The following is an 18,944-nucleotide window of genomic DNA, read 5'->3' on the forward strand; positions in this document are numbered from 1 at the left end:
CCACCAAGATGACAGAGGCATGGAGAAGCTTTTAATCAAGGAGACACTGAAAGGATTGGCATCTTCCCTCTGGAAGGTGCCAGCTGAGAGGGGCAGAGTTCAAATTTATAGAATCAAAGAGGCGTGGGCAGGGAATGTATCTGTAAAATTGTCTCCCCCCGAGAGCATGAGCTCATTGTGGGCAGAGACCACGTCCCACATGGGGCTCACAGTCTTAATCCTCATTTGACAGATGAAGGAACTGAGGCCCAGAGAAGTGAAGTGACTTGCCCTAGGTCTCACAGCAGACAGTGGTGGAGCTGTGATTACAAACCAGGTCCTTCTGACTCTCAGTCTGGGCTCTATCCACTAGGCCACATTACTTCTTCGTGCGATGTGATGTAGAAAGTTCAGACACCCAGAGAGAAAATGCAGAGACTATCTGGCTCGGGAATCCAGGGCTGAGCCTCCGGAAGCAGGCGGGGACCGTGGCCATATCTCATCTATGTATTCTTCCGTAGCTCTTACACAGTGCTCCGCAAATAGTAAGCGTGTAATGAATATCATTACTATGAACTGTAGCATTTGTTAAGCACTTACTATGTTCCAGGCACTGTCCTAAATACTGGAGTGGATGCGAGCAAGCTACCACTGCACTACAAACACTGTGATAATGGTAATAATAATAATAACTGTAGTATTTGCTAAGCCCTTAATGTGTGCCAGGCACTAGCAAATAGATACTAGGTAATCGTGTTGAACCCAGTCCCTGTCCCACATAGGGCTCCCAATCTAAATCCCCATCTTACAGATAAAGAAAATGAGGCACAGAGAAATATATTGACTTGTCCAAGGTCACACAGCAGACAGATGGCAGAGCCGGGATTAGAATCCAAGTTCTTCTGCCTCCCAGGCCCTCCTCTATCCACTTGGCAGCTACAGTGCTCCTAAACTCCCACACCAAAGGCTGGTGTTTTGAACGGATCTTGTCGAGGGGAGGGCGAAAGTCCCCACCATGCAGCCTCTAGCTCCTCCAACCCAGGGTCTTCGGGAACCAGGTGGGGAGGTCCCTCCACCACCCTCTCCGGGGAGAAGTCTCTGTCGGGCATTTAGTTCGCCAGGAAATTTGTGGAGGCCGGAACTGCTTAAGTCATTCATTCATTAAATAATAACGGTATTTGTTGAGCACTTACTATGAGCCAAGCACCGTTCTAAGCACTGGGGTAGATACAAAGTAATCATGTTGGGCACGGTCCTGTCCCACGTGGGTCACATACTCTTAATCCCCATTTTACAGATGAGGTGATTGAGGCCTAGAGAAGTGAAGGGACTCACCCCAGGTCACACAGCAGACAAATGGAGGGGCCGGGATTAGAACCCGGCTCTTTCTGGCTACCAGGCCCGGACTCTATATCCACAAGGCCAGGCTGCTTTCTGGCAGCCTGCCCGGTCCAGCGCTGTGACCTTTCAGCTGTTACAGTTGTTTAATGATTCCGCTTCATTGGTTTTCCCTCTCCTGATTCATCTTCATTGGCGACCTCTCCCTAGGTGTCCATTCTCTCTCTTCCCCTATGCTGCCTGTACAACGTGTCCCCGTACGGCCGGCCGGTCGGACACATAAAAGTTACCCTGCTGGATTCCCATGGACAAGACGCGTCCCAGAGGTTCTCTCTTGGATAGGCCCACCCTCACAGAGGCAATCTCACCGTCGTAATTTTCCAACGAAGGACGGCTCTACTCTCTCCCTCAGATTGGAGCTCCGCTCGGCCAAGGGCCGTGCCTGAGTCAGTGTCCGGGTAATAGTCCCAGAGCCTGATACAGGGCTTTGCACCCTCCAAAAATGTTTTTTAAATGCCATCACTACTGCTAGAGCTCTCTCCTTCTCCTCCTCCATTTCCTCCTTCTCCTCAATCAATCAATCATATTTACTGAGCACTTACTGTGCGCAGAACACTGCACTAAGCACTTGGGAGGGTACAGTGCAACAGAGTTGGTAGACACAGGCCCTGCACTCAACAAGCTCACAGACTCCTTTTCCTCCTGCACTTCCTCCTCCTCCTCCTCTTCCTCCTCCCCTTCCTCCTCGTCTTCTTCCTCCTCTGGGCCCTGTGTGCTAAGCACCGTGCTATAAGCGAAGAGGTAGACACGAGATAATCGGGATTGTAGACTAAAATGTAAGCTCGTGGTGAGCAGAGAATGCGTCTAGTATATTGTTGTGTTGAACTCTCTCAAGCGCTTAGAATAGTGCTCCGCACACAGTAAGAGCTCGGTGAATATGATCGATCGATTGATTGGACATAGTCCCTGACCCATCTGAAGCGCACAGTCTAAGGGGGAGGAAGAACAGGTGCTTCATCCCCACTTTGCAGATGTGGAAATTGAGGTACAGGAAAGTTAAAGCATCTGCTCAAGGTTACCCAGCAGGCAAGTGGCAGAGCCGGCTACAGAGCTCACTGGGGGCAGGGAATGTGTCTACCAACTCTATCATACTCCCCCAAGTGCTCTGTACAGTGCTCTGCACAGAGTAAGTGCTCACTAAATATGATCGATTGACTGACTGATCGACTAGAAGCCACGCCTCCTGACTGTGCCAGGCCTTGCCGCTTCCCGAAATCTCAGTGGACGGGGCGGTGGACGCTTGGGGAAGCAGCCGATCTGGGCTGGGGCTGGAGGTTGGGAAGACCAAGCCTGCTCCGTGCTACTCTGCACCACCGTGGGGGGAAGGACACAAGCAGCAGCACGGAAGCGGCACAGAGGCCCCGCGAAACAGAGAACAGAAGGAAGGCTGAGGCGGTGGCTGGCCACGGGGCCGTGGCCGGAGCTGGGGCGGGGGCCAGGGAGGTTATATCGGCTGGGGCCGGGGCCGAGGCCGCGGCTGGGGCCGTGCCTGGGGACTAGGGTTGTGGGCCGGGATCAGGGCGGTCTCTGCGACGGCGACTCTGACTGTGGGCTCTGGACCTTGAGGTGCCCGAAGTTTTGCTCCTCTATTATTCGTTCTTGCCTTTATTTATTTGTCCTTGCCTTTAAGGTTGTTTTAGTATTTAATTGTTTCATCTATCACGGCCTAGTGGAAAAAACACAAGCTTGGTTGCCAGAGGATTTCGATTCTTATCCCAGCCCCATCTCTTGGCTGATGTATGACCTTGGGCAAGTCACTTCATTTCTCTGGACCTCAGTTTCTTCATCTATAAATGGGGATTAAGTGCCTGTCCTCCCTCCTACTTATAATGTGAGTCCCATGTGGAACAGGGACTGTGTCTGACACAATTATCTTGTACCTACCTCAGTGCCTAGTACAGTGCTTGGCACACAGTAAATGCTTAACAAATACCACAAGTATTGATTATCATCATTATTATTATTATTGCCTGTCTACTTGTTTCGTTTTGCTGTCTCCCCCCTTTTAGACTGTGAGCCCATGGTTGGGACAGGGATTGTCTCTATCCGTTGTCGAATCGTACATTCCAAGCGCTTAGTACAGTGCTCTGCACACGGTAAGCGCTCAATAAATACCATTGAATGAATGAATGAATATTATTATTATTATTATTTTCTCTCCTTATGTGTCAGTCACCAGTCCCGTTTCCCTCTTTACTCTTAGACCGTGAGCTTCTTGGGGGTCAGGAACTGTGTCTAATTATTAGCTGGGTATTCTTTCCTATTGTTTACTACAGTGTTGCGCATACAGTAATCACTTAATAAATTATATGATCACTACTACTGTTCTCAGCTTTCCTGGGGATTATTCCAGGATCCCGGGCTTTCATTTTTGACGTTGCTGTGGCTCAACCTGACCCTGCCTTTGAATTAGAAGGTGGTGCGGGTCAGAGGGGCAGGAGTCTGAGCGCGTGAAGGGGCCAGACATACGCCCTGCGCCCTGTCCCAGGAAATGATGGGGAAACTCACATTTCCTGTTGCTCCTCAGTCAGTCAACCAACGAATGGTATTTATTTTACTACGTGCAGAGCACTTCTTGGGAGAGTATACTACAACGCAGCTGGCAGATTTTTCCCAACCCGCAATGAGCTTACAGTCTAGAGGGGAAGACAGACTTCGATATAAATGAGGACTGGGTACTATATAATTTAAAGATATGGACATGAGTGCCGTGGGGTCGAGGGTGGAGTGAATATCAAATGCCCAAAGGTCACAGATCCAAGGGCATAGATGAAGCAGAAGGGAGAAGGAGCCAGGGAAAAAAGGGCTTCAATCGGGGAAGACCTCATCCACAGCACTTCTGAGCAGATCTGTAATTTTATTTATTTGTATTAATGTCTGTCTCCCCCACTCTAGACTGTAAGCCCATTGTGGGGACGGAATGTGACTGTTTATTGCCGCACTGTACTCTCCCAAGCTCTTAGTCCAATGTTCTGCACACACTAAGCGCTCAATAAATGTGAGTGAATGTATTACTGCCTGTTCTAGCCAGCCGGAGCTGCCGCCTGGGTCCGAGGCACTGGGAGGAAGCCCGGTGCCCTTCTCCAGTGCCCCTGTCTCACCCTGGAGCCCAGTACCCTGCCCCGGTTCCACTCCACTCCCTGCCACTGGGCACTGGATTGTTGGCCACAAGCCGTGCTGGGCAGTGTCCGTTCGTTCATCCGATTCATCTCGGGGCTCCAAGTGGACCCGACAGTGTCGCGGGCATCACTGGCTAATTGTTTACGGGAGGAAAATCAATTAACTCCACTCCATACTACAAGGCATGAAAATCAGCCGGTATCCTCAGGGGCAGGGTACTTGTCTACCGACGCTGTTATATTCTCCAAAGCTTTGGGTACAATGCTTTGCATACAGTAAGTGCTCAGTAGACATCGCCGTTTGACTGATTAACCACAGGCTGTGAGCCTCAAAGAAACAGACCGCCAAATTAATTCTGATAGCAGTCACCGCTGCTGCCCTGCTGACCCGATCATGCCAAGCCCGTCGGCTTGGGCACGGGATGGAGAACTGGGAGCACTCTACCCTGCCTCAGTCAGACACAGAGCACAGAACTGAGAGCACTCTAACCTACCTCAGATGGGCACCGGGCAGAGAACTGGGACCACTCTAGCCTACCTCAGTTGGGCACTGGTCAGAGAACTGGGACCGTACTAGCCTATCTCAGTTGGCCTCTCCCTCCTCTCCTCCGACTCCCGGGAGTATGAGGGTGCGAGGGTGTCTGTTCTCCACCTGCCTCCAGCCCCCTCTCACTTTTCTTATCCTTAGACCGCAAGACCCCTATGGGACAGGGTCTGTATTTCGTTTAGCTGTACTGTATCCCCTAACCCCCCCCCGGCCTCAGTTTCCCCACCTGACAATCTCAGGAGAGATTAAGGGCGCCTGGCAGGAGGACTTTGTCCCCAGAAGCCGGGATATGATTGTCCTAGGTCCTGGGAATCTGTGCCTGCCCCATTTACCCGCCGCCCCCCGCCAGTCCTCTGGATCCAATTGTTTCTCCCGAGTTGCTGGGGGCTGGGGCCGAGTATGAAGGGGAAGAGAGGCCCCCCCCACTGTAGGCTCAGGGCGGGTTTGTCAGGGAAGTGGGGGAAGGAGCACAGGAGAGGAGGACTAATGATAATAATAACTATGTGCCGAGCGCTGCTCTAAGCACTGATGTAGATACAAGGTAACTGAGTTGGACACAGTCCCTATCTCACATAAGGCTCACAGTCTTAGTCCCCATTTTACAGATGAGGTAACTGAGGCACAGAGAAGTTAAGTGACTTGCTCAAGGTCACACAGCAAACAAGTGGCAGAGCCGGGATTAGACCCCAAGTCCTTACTTCCAGGCTCATGCTCTATTCATTAGGCAGTGCTGCTTCCCACAGAATGAGGGAATACCCAGTCATCAATCAATCAATCAGTGGTATTTATTGAGCGCTTACTATGTGAAGAACACTGAACTAAGCACTTGACAGAGTACAACAGAGTTGGCAGGCACATTCCCTGCCCACAATGAGTTTACAGTCTAGAAGGATAGCAGAACCCTTCCCAACCTGTCAGCAGGGTACCACCTCCCCGCCCCGGCCTCCACCAGCTCCCAGGGATCCTCAACACCACCCACTAGCCCCTCACTACCCGCCCTCACTGGCCTCCACCAGCCCCCACGGGTCCCTACCAGCCTCCACCTCCTCCAGACTCCACTGGTCTCTACCAGCCCCCATCAAGCCCAGCCGACCCCCAGTGGGCTCCACCAATCCTCATGATTCCCACCGGCCCCCATCTTCCCTCACTGGCCCCTACCAGCCCCCTGCCGACCCCAACTGCCCCCAAGAAGCAGCCTGCCTAGTGGCAAGAGCATGGGCTTGGGAGGCGGAGGTCGTGGGTTCTAATTCTGGCTCTGCCACTTGTCTGTGTGACCATGGTCAACTCACTTAACTTCTTTATGCCTCAGTTACCTCATCTGTAAAATGGGGATTGAGACTGTGAGCCCCACGTGGGACAGGAACTGTGTCCAACTTGATTACCTCGTATCTATCCCAGTGCTTGGCACATAGTAAGTGCTTAGCAAATACTATAATCATTATAATAGTCACCATCAGCCTCCAGTGACCTCCACCTGGCCCCCCACCGGCCCTCACTAGCCCCCACTGGCCCCCTTGTTGGGGCAGAGCTGGCCACCAAGGCCAGGAGAGAAGCACCTCTCATTTTGGAGCAGTGCCCAGTGGACGGGCAGCTGGGAGAGGCTGTGTGGACACTAAGGCCTGGCGCTGGCAGCATCAGGGTGGGCACTGTGAGACTGTCCACCTGCTCCAGAAGGAGAGAGACTTCGAAACATATGGAGAGGGAGCAGGACAGAGAAGCGGGAACAGAGGGCCCTCTGAAGAGGGGGGCTGGAGAAGCGCGGGAGGCGAGGGAGGAGGCTGGCGAGCGCTGGGGTGACAGCTGTTGCGGACCCATATCAGGGAGCAGTGGGACTGGGCAGGGAAAGATGGGGTCCCTGCTTCCTGGTGTACAGCGGGGATGGGGTAGGGGGAAGACCAGAGCAGGGAGACGGGGCAGGGGGATGGACGGGTCTTGCCTGCTTCCTGGCCGCGTGTGTGTATGTGAGAGAGAGACAGACAGACAGGTAGATGAGAACTCAAAGATGAGTGTGTGTGTACACAAGTGTTTGCCACTGTTTGCCAAGTGAAGACCCACACGCAGGGTTGTGGGGGCAAATAAGTGTCTGGAGGGAGCTGTGTGCCCATGTTGGCTGTGGACGGGTTCCTCCCGGACCAGGGCATGTGGTGTCGGGGTGCCGTAGGTCCCCCGGTGGGCTGTGCCCAGCTGAGGGATCTGTCAACGGCCTGACGGTCCATCTTCCACCCCCAGCCCAGCTGTAACTCTCAAAAGCCGGAATTCCCCAGCTCTGGCCCTGGTCATTGTGAATGACCGAGCCGGTTAAGCCCTGGCAATCAGCCAAGGCGATCCTGGAAAATCCATTCTTTTCCCTAGAGCGGCCCAGGGACCGTCGATCTGAGTAGAAACACCTGCAGTTACACAAACCCTCTCCACACACATCCCCTCTCCCCTCCCGCCCCTCCCCGTAAACCCATAAGAGCCTCTTCAGACATTTACAGCCTTTTGTACCAGGCCAGCTAAGAGCAGTGCCTCACAGGGAGCAGTGTGGCCTGATGGGAAGAGCCGGGTGACCGGATTCTAACCCTAGCTCTGCCATAGGCCTCCTGAGTGGCTGTGGGCAAGTTGCTTCCCCACCCTGCGCCTCATTGGGGAAATGGAAGTGATCGTTCCGACTGAAACGGACCTGAGAAACGGCACGGTCTAGTGGACAGGTCTAGTGCTGTGTGACCTTAGACAAGTCACTTGACTTCTCTGTGCCTCAGTTCCATCCTCTGTAAAATGGGAATTAAGACTTTGGGCCCCAAATGGAACAGGGACCGTGTCCAAACCGATTAGCTTGTAACTACCCCAGCGCTTACTACAGTGCCTGGCGCAGAGCAAGTAAAAACAAATACCACTAAAAAAAAATTCCTCCCTCCTCTTACCCTTTAGGGATGTTGGGAGGGGAGAATGAAAGCATTCGTGTGAAAGTCCTTTGAGGAAAATAAAAAGGCTGCATAAATGTATGTGTTATTACTGTGCCCTGTGAATTGTGTATTGAACTTACAATTTCATCTCTTACTTGTGCTGCGTGTTCCCAGAGGCCTAGCATAATTACTTGTCCAGAGTAGGGGCACTCAGTAAATGCTGTTGATGAGGAAGCTGAGGGATAGAAAATGGGTACTTCATTCCCACTGTACAGATGAGGAAACTGAGGCTCAGAGAAGTTGAGTAACTCGCCCAAAGTCACACAGCAGAGTGGCAGAGCCCATCTAGAACCCAGGTCACCTGACTCTCAGACCTTTTTTCTTTCTACATGGTCACGCTCCCTCTCTTTCCAAGGCATCTGGTTTTGAAATACACAGCGCTTTAAGTGGCAGCCAGATGACTTCAAAGGCTCCTGCTTTCTTCTCTCCTCCGAAAAACAAAGAGAAGCCTTTGTAGAAGATCACAGGAGAAGCAGCCGGGGAGGTCACTGAATCACAGAGCTCTTCCTCCCTACAGCTGGAAGACCCTTTCAGCATCCTCAAGAATGGCACAGCCCTAAGCCACAGAGATGGGCTTGGCGGTCTCCACCCAAAGGAAATATTGCACAGGTTGTTCAGTGGTAAAATTCTCACCTAACGACAATCGTAGCAATGGTATTCATTAAGTGCACACTACGTGTCAAGCACTGTTCTAAGCACTGGCGTAAACACAAGCTAATCCGGTTGGATGCACCGGATTATAGTCTTCATCCCCATTTTACAGATGAGCTAACTGAGGCGCAGAGCAGTGAAGTGACTTGCCCAAGGTCATATAGCAGGCAGGTGGCAGAGACAGGATTAGAACCCAGATCCTTCTGACTTCCAGGGCCATGCTCTACCCACTGGGCCATAACTTTGTTTCTCGCTCATCAGCCGCTAGAGAGTCTCCGGTTCAATTTCCCGCCGATGCATCTGAAGTTTTCCTCTAGACTGTAAGCTCGCTGTGGGCAGGGAACATATCTATCAAGTCTGTTGAACTGTATTAATCAATCAATCAGTGGTATTATTGAGGGCTTACTGTGGGCAGAGCACTGTACTAAGCGCTTGAGAAAATACAATTGTTTACTACAGTGCCCTGCACACAGTGAGCGTTCAAATAATAATAATTATGGCATTTGTTAAGCGCTTACTACTTGCCGAGTACTGTTCTAAGCGCTGGGGTAGATACAACATAATCAGGTTGCCCCATCTGGGGCTCAGTCTTAACCCCCACTTTACAGATGAGGTAACTGAGGCTCAGAGAAGTTAAGTGAATTGCCCAAGGTTATATAGCAGATAAGTGGCAGAGCAGGGATTAGCACCTACATCCTCTGACATCCAAGCTTGTGCTCTTTTCATTGAGCCACACTGCTTCCCTGGGGAGCAATAATTATTCTATTAGCAATAATAATCATACTAACTGTGGTATCTCCCAAGTGTTTACTGTAGCTCCTTGCCCAGTTGTTCCTCAGCTATATCTGCCCTCTAGCCTGGAACGCCCTCCCTCTTTCACCCTCCAAGCCTCTCACATCTCCTCCAAGAGGCTTTCCCAGACTAACCCCTCATCTCAGCGCTTAGAACAGTGCTCTGCACATAGTAAGCGCTTAACAGATACCAACATTATTATTATTATTATCTCCTTATTCTATTCTCCCTACCCTCTGTATCACCTACGCAGATACTTCAGTCCCACAGCACTTTGATACACCTATATGCATCTGCTGTGAGACCTTGGACTAGTCACTTAACTTCCACTTCCCCTTTCTAGAATTGATTTTAATGAAAGACTGTAAGCTCCTTTTGAGCAGAGATCGTGTCCAACTCTAGTGTTTTCTACTCTTCTAGGCATTTAGTACAGTGCTCTGCACACAATAAGCACTCAATAAATACTGATCGACTGCTCAGCACTGTATTAACTGACCTCCTTTTTGGATTACTCCAAGTTCACAGTACCCCCAGGAGAAGGCGTCTCAGGAAAAGGGTCTACCAACTCTGTTATACTGTACGGCCCCAAGTGCTAAGTGTTCCGCACGTAGTAAATGCTCAACAAATACTATTGATTGATTGACTTATGCCAGTGAAAAGCTGGAAAATTTTCCAGTGCCGGTGCAAACTGGTCCAGGAGTTGGACTCGACCGAGACTGCTCTCTCTAAGGTCACCCATGACCTCCTCCTTGCCAAATCCAATGGCTCCTACTCTATCCTAATCCTCTTGACCTCTCAGCTGCCTTTGACGCTGTCGACCATCCCCTTCTCCTCCACAACTTATCTCACCTTGGCTTCACGGACTCCGTCCTCCCCGGTTCTCCTCTTATCTCTCTGGCCGGTCATTCTCGGTCTCCTTCGCGGACGCCTCCTCCCCCTCCCATTCTCTAACTGTTGGGGTTCCCCGAGGGTCAGTTCTCGGCCCTCTTCTGTTCTCCATCTACACTCACTCCCTCGGTGAACTCATTCGCTCTCACGGCTTCAACTATCATCTCTATGCGGATGACTCACAGATCTACATCTCTGCCCCGTCCTCTCCCCCTCCCTTCAGGCCCATATCTCCTCCTGCCTCCAAGACGTCTCTACCTGGATGTCTTCCCGCTACCTAAAACTCAACATGACCAAAATTGAGCTTCTCATCTTCCCTCCTAAGCCCTGTCCTCTCCCTGACTTCCCTATCACCGTGGACGGTACGACCATCCTTCCCGTCTCTCAGGCCCGCGACCTCGGTGTCATCTTTGACTCGGCTCTCTCGTTCACCCCACACATCCGATCCGTCACCGAAACCTGCCGGTCTCACCTTTATTATATCGCCAAGATCCGCCCTTTCCTCTCCACCCTAACGGCTATCTTACTGTTACAGGCTCTCATAATATCCCCGCTAGATTACTGCGTCAGCCTGCTCTCTGATCTCCCTTCCTCTTCTCTCTCCCCGCTCCAGTCTATTCTTCACTCCACTGCCCGGCTCATCTTCCTGCAGAAACGCTCTGGGCATGTCACTCCCCTTCTTAAAAACCTCCAGTGGTTGCCTATCGACCTCCGCACGAAACAGAAACTTCTCACTCTAGGCTTCAAGACTCTCCATTACCTAGCCCCTTCCTACCTCTCCTCCCTTCTCTCTTTCTACTGCCCACCCCGCACGCTCCGCTCCTCTGCCGCCCACCTCCTTACCGGCCCCCTTTCTCGCCTATCCCGCCGTCAATCCCTGGGCCACGTCCTCCCACGGTCCCGGAATGCCCTCCCTCCTCACTTCCGCCGCACTGATTCTCTTCCCCTCTTCAAAACCCTACTTAAAGCTCACCTCCTCCAAGAGGCCTTCCCAGACCGAGCTCCCCTTTTCCCTCTGCTCCCTCTGCTCCCCCTCTACCACTCCCTTCACCTCTCCTCAGCTAAGCCCTCTTTTCCCCGCTTTCCCTCTGCTCCTCCCCCTCTCCCTTCCCCTCCCCTCAGCACCGTACTCGTCCGCTCGACTGTATATATTTTCATTACCCTATTTATTTTGTTAATGAGATGTACATCACCTTGATTCTATTTATTTACTATTGTTTTAATGAGATGTTCATCCCCTTGATTCTAATTATTGCTATTGTTCTTATCTGTCCGTCTCCCCCGATTAGACTGTGAGCCCGTCAAAGGGCAGGGACCGTCTCTATCTGTTGCCGATTTGTACATTCCAAGTGCTTAGTACAGTGCTCTGCACAAAGTAAGCGCTCAATAAATACTATTGAGTGAATGAATGAACTTCCCTAGAAAGGGTGTCCAGTATTTCTATCTTCTTCCCAACTTCCCACTTTCAGGGCACATTTCCGCCATTTGTTTTGCTCTCCAGACTCCAGACAGTCCATCGCACTCCCTCTGCTCCCAACCTGGAACCTCACCTCCTCTGCCTTGCAAAAACAGCGTGGCCTAAAGGATAGAGCACGGGCCTGCGTGTCACAATGACCTGGCTTCTAACCACAGCTCCTTCACCTGTTTGCTGTGTGACAATAAGCAAGTCCCTTCACGTCTCCGTGCCTCAGTTACCTCATCGTAAAATAGGGATTAAGACCCTGAGCTCCATGTAGAATACGGACGGTGTCCAACCCGATTGGCTTGTATCTACCCCAGTGCTTAGTACAGTCCCTGGCACATAGTAAGAGCTTAACAAATATCATAAGGAAAAAAAAGCGATCGGGGCGATCGATACAGCTGCCCCCGGAGGCCCCAGTCTTGGCCGCTCCCCGGATCTGGCAGGAAACCACTACCTGCCTTTAATGGCTCCGGATTCTATGTCTGAAATGGGCTGGGATTTGCTGGGCGCATTCAGAGCCTCCCCGGAGGCGGAGGTGAGTTGTGACTCCTTGTGCAGCAGATATTCCGCTGACAGACGGGGCTCGGCAGCTCCCTAAGAAACAAACCGACCGTTCCGTTCTACCCTGACAGGTGATAAACCGCTGTGTCTCCAACACAGAGCAAGGCGCTAACCAAACTGGTCTCTAGAAAAGCACATTAAGGTGAAATCCAGGGCTGGGGTTAGGCTTGGGAAGAGGGCTGGGAGCGGGATTTAGTGTTTAAGCTGGGGCTAGGTTCTGGACCGGAGCTAGAGATAAAGATCAGGGTGGAGATGGGGTTTGGGTAAGGTGAGGACCGGGGTTAGGGTTAGAGAGACAATCAGGGCTACTCTTAGGATCATGATGGGGTAAGGGTAGATTAGGGGTGTGTTTAGGACCACGGTGGAGATCAGGGTGAGGATGAATTTCGACAGAATTATGGAGAGGGGCTAGTGTTTGCTTCTTTCTATTTTTGCCAGGTCAGTGACCTAACAGCCATGGGTTGCACAGATCGATGCTGAACCATTTGTTGTTAATTGCTGTCTGTTTGTTGTGGTCCTGCTACCCACTGGTTCTTGGAGAAGCTTGGGGAAGAAGACAGAAATACTAGGCATCCTTTGCAGCCAGCTAACTGGGCTGGATGTAGTGATGTCTGCTTGAATGCAGGGGGATGGTTCGGTTGACCTCCAGGGCAGAAGTCTACGTACGTCTGGGTAGTTTTCTACAATCCATGGGGTTGATTTAATAACGGTGTCTGTGACTTGCAGATTTTCCCCCGGAGATCTCCCAAAGCAAGAGGTTACAGCGTGGCCTAGTGGCAACAGCACAGGCCTGGGAGTCAGAGGACCTGGATTCTAATCCTGACTCTGTCAGTTGCCTACTGTGTGACTTTGGGCAAGTCACTTCACTTCTCCGTGCCTCGGTTACCTCATCTGTAAAATGGGGAAAAAGACTGTGAGCCCCATGTGGGACACAGACTGTGTCCAACCCAATTATCTTTTATCTCCCATAGCGCTTAGAACAGCGCCTGGCACATAGTAAATGCTGAACAAATACCGCAATTATTATTAGTAGTACAGTGCCTGGGACATAGTAAGCGCTTAACAAATACCTTTCAAAAAAATAAATACCCTCTCTCCCTGTCTGGCCAGAGAAAGGAAGAAGGGGTAGAAGGTAAAGGGATGGAAGAGAGGCCCTTGAGAAGGTTCTGCCAGCTACTCGATTCTGTGCAGAACAAGAAGGTCCAGTCTGGGAGCTGGGTCTCCTCCATCTCGGCCGGCCTCACACTACCCACATCAGCTAGTTCGGGCGATCTCACGGCTGGACCGCCTGGGCACCCTATCTGCCCGACCCTACCAGCCATTCCCTCGGTCCCCCAGTCGATCGATCAATTATACAGAGAGAGTTTACTGTGTGCAGAACACTAAACTAAGCACTTGGGAGAGTACAGTGCCATGGAGGTGATAGACACCATCCCTGCCCTCAAGGAGATTACTTGGATGCTGACACTGCCTGCCTGCCACATAGCAGACAGAGCACGGGCCTGGGAGTCAGAAAGATTTGGGTTCTAATCCCTGCTCTGCCACTTGTCTCCCGTGTGGCTTTGAGGGAATCACTTAACTTCTCTGTGCCTCAGTTCCCTCATCCGTAAAATGGGGATTAAGACTGTAAGCCCCATGTAGGACAGGGACCGTGTCCAACCTGATTTGCTTGCATCTACCCCAGCGCTTAGTCCACTGCCTGACATTTAGTACTTAACAAATACCATAAAGAAAATGACCCCTGTCTGCTGGCCTCTTGGCTGATGGGAGGAGGCAGGACTTCTGCAGCTATTGGCGGGTGCCATCTGAGGGCTGCCCTGGGCACTGTGCCCACCAGCCATTCTGGGAGTCACCAGAGTGGCAGAGCAGCCAACCTGGGAGCAGAAGTTTCCCCAGCCTGGGGCCTGGACCATGGGACCATCCGATCAGCTCCTTCCAGCCCCGTTTCCAACCCTGTGATTTTCCCAAAATCCCAGGGGAGCCGACGTGTACCCGGTCAGGAGGTTACAGAGGTCCAGGGATCCCTGAGCCTCCCGCTAGCCCAATGCCCCCTCCTCTTCTTCCTAGGAGCTATCCTGTGGTTCTCCGAGGAGAGAGCCTGGAGCTTAAGTCAAAGGAGGCTTTCCCACCAGCCCTCCCAGGAGGCCACACTGGTCCAAAAGGTGGTCTGAAGCCACAGCCGACCACTGGCAGCCCCAGCCAACTGGCTCCGGCTTCTCCAGCCACAAGGGCAGGATCTCCCTCTCTTGAAGGTGGATCCCCCTCAGCGTCGTTTGAGCCTCTACCTGTGGCAGCCCCAGTTGCCAGGGATGACCGCTCAACAGGGAGCCGGCCTGAAGCCGGGGTGGGAAGCAGAGCAAGTTGGGGAGGAAGAGGGAGAGCAGAAATGGGGGAGGGAAGAAGAAATCTAAAGAACGTACAGAAATGACGAGATTGAGGCCGTCGGGTGGACCGACCGGCTGTCAGAGACCGAGCGAGAGGAGAATCAGAGAGGTTGGGGGAGGATGAAATCAAGAGGTGGGATGAGCCGGATCGGAAGGAGGGCATCCCGGGTGAGGCCGGCCAGAAAGGTCCAGCGGGGAGGACGGGTCGCGGACGAGGAGGAGGGAAGATCGGAAACAGGAAAGGCCAGGCCGGGCAGAGGGAGAGGAAGCTGGGGGGCGGTCGGCCCGCCCCATCCCCCCGCCCCCCAACCCCCCCCCCCCCTTCTACCTTCTCGGCCGACTGCGCCGTGCCGAAGAAGATGGGGATGAAGGCGAGCCAGACGATGCAGGTGGTGTACATGGTGAAGCCGATGGGTTTGGCCTCGTTAAAGGTCTCGGGGACGCCGCGGGTCTTGATGGCGTATACGGTGCAGGTGACCATGAGCAGCATGCTGTAGCCCAGCAGACAGATGAGCGACAGGTCGGAGATGTCGCACTTGAGCACGCCCCGGGCCAGGTGGGGGTCCGTAGTCCGCTGGTCCTCGAAGTCGACGACGGAGTGGGAGGGGTCGACCGCGAACCAGACGCAGACGCCCAGCAGCTGCAGGGAGATGAGGCTGAAGGCGATGGCGAGCTGCGAGGCGGGGCTGATGAAGCGCGGGGCGCTGACCGACCTCTTGCCCTGCTCGAAGATGCGGTAGATGCGGTTCGTCTTGGTGAGCAGGGCGGCGTAGCTGACGCTCATGCCCAGCCCCAGGAAGACCCGGCGCAGCGAGCAGGTGCCCAGCCCGGGCTCGGCGATCATGAGGAAGGTGGTGGCGTAGCAGAGGAAGATGCCGGCCAGCAGCACGTAGCTGAGCTCGCGGCCCGAGGCCTTGACGATGGGCGTGTCGTTGTAGCGCACGAAAGTGGCCACCACGAAGAGGGTGGCGGCGATGCCCGCGACGGCCAAGGCCACGGGCACCGCGGCCCAAGGCGAGCCCCACTCCAGCTTGACGATGGGGATGGGCCGGCAGGCCGTGTGATTCTCCGTGGGCCGCATGTCGAACGGGCACATCTTGCAGGTGAACTTGTCCTGCTGGTACTGGTACCCGTCGCAGCGCTCGCAGTGCCAGCAGCAGGGGATGCCCTTCACGATCTTCTTCCGCTCGCCCGGCTTGCAGGGCAGGCTGCAGATGGAGCTGGGCAGCTGCCGGCCGCCCCTGGGCCAGTGCAACCGCTCCATCTGCCGGGGGAAAGGGAGGGGAGGAACGGGGAGGTGCCGCCTCAGGGAAACCGCCGAGTACGGCCCCGGGGGGACGGGGGGCGGGGTGCCGGGGGGACCCCCTCGGAAAGAGGTGATGGATGTGAGGGATTCCCAGTGCCCTCCGACGGCCCTGGCCCTTTCCGCTCTGGCCCCTAATCTCTCCCTGGGGTGCAGATTTCCTCTTCCCGCACTACTGGGGGACCCATCTGCCCCTCTGGCCTTTCAGGGGAGGGGCTCTGGGGAGGGCCTGGGGCCAGGGGGTGGGGAAGGAGCGGCTGTTGTCATCCGAGGACCTCAAAGCACCTCTGCCCTTCACCCCCCGGAGAGAGGGTGGGGCTGGGACTCCCGTCTCACAGGCCGAGAGACGGGAGCTCAGGGATGGAAATCCCGTGATGAGTTGGTGGTGCAGTCAAAGGTGGGGACTGGGGACTCACCACTTGACCCTGACCCCCTCCAGAATGGGGCCGAGGTCTCCACAGGGGCGAGGAGTGGGTGAGCCAGCCCCACCAGACCTAGCCTCAAGACCAGACCCAGGCCAGACCCCAAGACGACTTCAGGGCCAGGGCTGGGCTCGGGCCCTGGAAGCTCCGGCTCCGAGGGGAGCAGCCACCAAGATAGGCCCCCGCCACCGAGATAGGCTCAAGTCTGGCCCGGGGTCCCTTCTAGCTTGGCCAAGGCTGTGGCAGAAGGTGAGGGCAGCGGTCGCTATGCCGAGAGAGCAAAGCTGAGGACCATGGCAGAAGGAAGGGAGCGACGGGAGGGCACCGACTCCCCGGGGGCCTGCAGACGACCACCCCGGCCCACCCCCTAAAGCTGGAGCCTGAGCCCAGCCCGGCCAGGGCACTGAAGGGGGGCCCGGGACCCTGAGGTCGGGAAGGAGAGGCAGGTTTGTGGGTCTTGGAGTCATCTTCTGGGGGCTGTCAGATATGAAGGGCCAACCTGGCAGCCCCTTCCCCAGACCCACCCTTCCCCACCCCCCACGCCCCCCCCCAGCTCTTACCCTGAGGTGGAGATGGTCGGTCCAGGTGCCGACGGCCCTGTACTCGGGGGTGGCGTTCCGGATCTGGTACTGATAGATGTCGTAGCGGCCGGGGGCGTCCCCGTTCTCATTGAAGGTCACGGGGGTCCCCGCGATGCCTGGGACACAAGGGGATGGTGGCCGCGGGGGCGTGGCGGGGCCAGAGATCCGATCCCCCGCCCACTGCCCACTGGACCCTAGAGCTGCTAGCGAACGGCAGGGGGTCATCCTGGCCCGGCCCCTGCTCCGCTCCCCTCCCTCCAGTCCTCCCCACCCCGGGCCCCAGCTCCCGGCTTGACATCCAGTCTGAGTGATGGCTTCGCCACTGGACAACAACCCCGCAGAACGCCAAGCCCGGGGTGCCCTCAGAGTGGCACCCGGGGTGGCGGACGGAGTGGTCGGATCAGCGGCCACAAAATGACTCCGGGATCGGCCAGACTTGTCAGCCAGCTTTAATACACCCCGTCGTCCCTTGCTCTCCCCTGTTTCCTCCCAACTCCCTCCGCCTCCTCTCAGCTTCTCTGTGAGCATTCCCCACCCGTGGCCCACAGCGGCCCACCCTCTGAAACGAGACCACCTCTGGAGAGCAACTCATCGGCCACACAGACACCCTCTCCAACCTGTGGCTGGACAGAGAGCTGGGGATTCTTGGAGCTAAGGGAGGCTCAGAAGCACCTAGTGAAGACTGAACGCCCAAATATCCTCCACGGGCCTAGAGTCTGGGCCTTGGGTTACCCCTCAGTCCCACAGGACAGATCCACGATTCATTTATTTACATCTTACAATCTATCTCCCCCTCTGACTGCAAGCTCACTGTGGGCAGGGAATATGTCTGTCAACTCTGTTCTCTTGTACTCTCCCAAGCGCTGAGTACAGTGCTCTGCACCAAGGAAGCGCTCGATAAATCCCACTGATTAACTGATTGATCTTTGCTGACCCCCACTCCCCACCATCCCTACAGGAGGCCCTCCTGGGGACAGAAATGGCCACAGCCTTGATGAAGGGCTCTAAAGCGAGGCAGTGTTGCCTAATGGAAAGATCACAGGACCGGCAGTCAGGAGACCCAGGTTCTAGGCCCAGCTCTGCCACCGACCCGCTGCATGACTCGGGCAAAGTCACTTAACCCCTGTGGGACTCAGCTGCCTCATCTGTAAAATGGGAATAAGATCCCTGCTCTCCCTCCCTCTTAGACTGCAAGCTCCGCGTGGATCGGAGATGACTACGTCTCATCTGAATACTTCGAATTTACCCAGTGCTTTGCGCCTAAAAAATAAGGACCATAATAATAAACAGAGGGATTCTAGCCAGCTGCCCACCCAGGGTGATCTAGCCCTCTCTTTGGGGCAGTGCCAGTCCCTGCCCCATCACCACGCCAGGGCCTTTTCAGGGGGTAGGGGGCTGTCCTTCCCAGCGAGGTCCTCTCTGTTCACCGGGTCTCGGCCCCGCCCACCTCCCGCCTTCCCCGCCTCGGCCGCGATGGCGGCACGGGCCGGACCTGAGAAGTTGACACCGCGGATGTACTTGAGCAGCTCCACGCCGTCCACGGGGTCCATGCGGGGGCATAGCCCCACCTGGCCGGGGCACAGGTTCTTGTGCATGGAATGCAGGGCGTGCCCCATGGCGTAGACAGCATCGATCACAAACTGCACCTTCCCCTCCTGCTCGTAGGACGAGTCCTGCCCAATGCGCTCTCGATCTGAAAACACAGTACCCACGACCCCGCTGAGATGCCCAGGCCTCCTGGTCCCCGAGTCCCTTGTCCCGTCTCCTCTCCAGGGCTGCGGTGAGCGGCAGAGGAGGAGGAAGGGGAGCAAGGACACCCCAGCTGGCACCAGCCCAGGGCCCTTTCGGTTCCCCACTGCCCTGGCCTGGTGCCCTCTCCTCTCCCCGTAGACTTTCAGTCCTAAGTGAGCCC

At 54.7% G+C, this 18,944-nt stretch overlaps 1 protein-coding gene across 1 annotated transcript in view; it reads right to left on the reverse strand.

Moving 5' to 3' along the window:
* GRM4 (glutamate metabotropic receptor 4) overlaps nucleotides 1–18,944 on the reverse strand; it is a 148,401-nt gene that overhangs the window by 8,151 nt on the left and 121,306 nt on the right. Inside the window, exons 7-9 of the mRNA XM_029069921.1 lie at nucleotides 18,525–18,725; nucleotides 17,012–17,148; nucleotides 15,055–15,990 (exon numbers count right to left, since the gene is read on the reverse strand). Of these exons, the coding sequence (XP_028925754.1) occupies nucleotides 15,055–15,990; nucleotides 17,012–17,148; nucleotides 18,525–18,725 (1,274 nt within the window). The remainder of the gene's footprint in view (nucleotides 1–15,054; nucleotides 15,991–17,011; nucleotides 17,149–18,524; nucleotides 18,726–18,944) is intronic.

This window comes from Ornithorhynchus anatinus, chromosome 7, assembly GCF_004115215.2.
Source record: "Ornithorhynchus anatinus isolate Pmale09 chromosome 7, mOrnAna1.pri.v4, whole genome shotgun sequence".
Lineage (NCBI taxonomy): Eukaryota > Metazoa > Chordata > Mammalia > Monotremata > Ornithorhynchidae > Ornithorhynchus > Ornithorhynchus anatinus.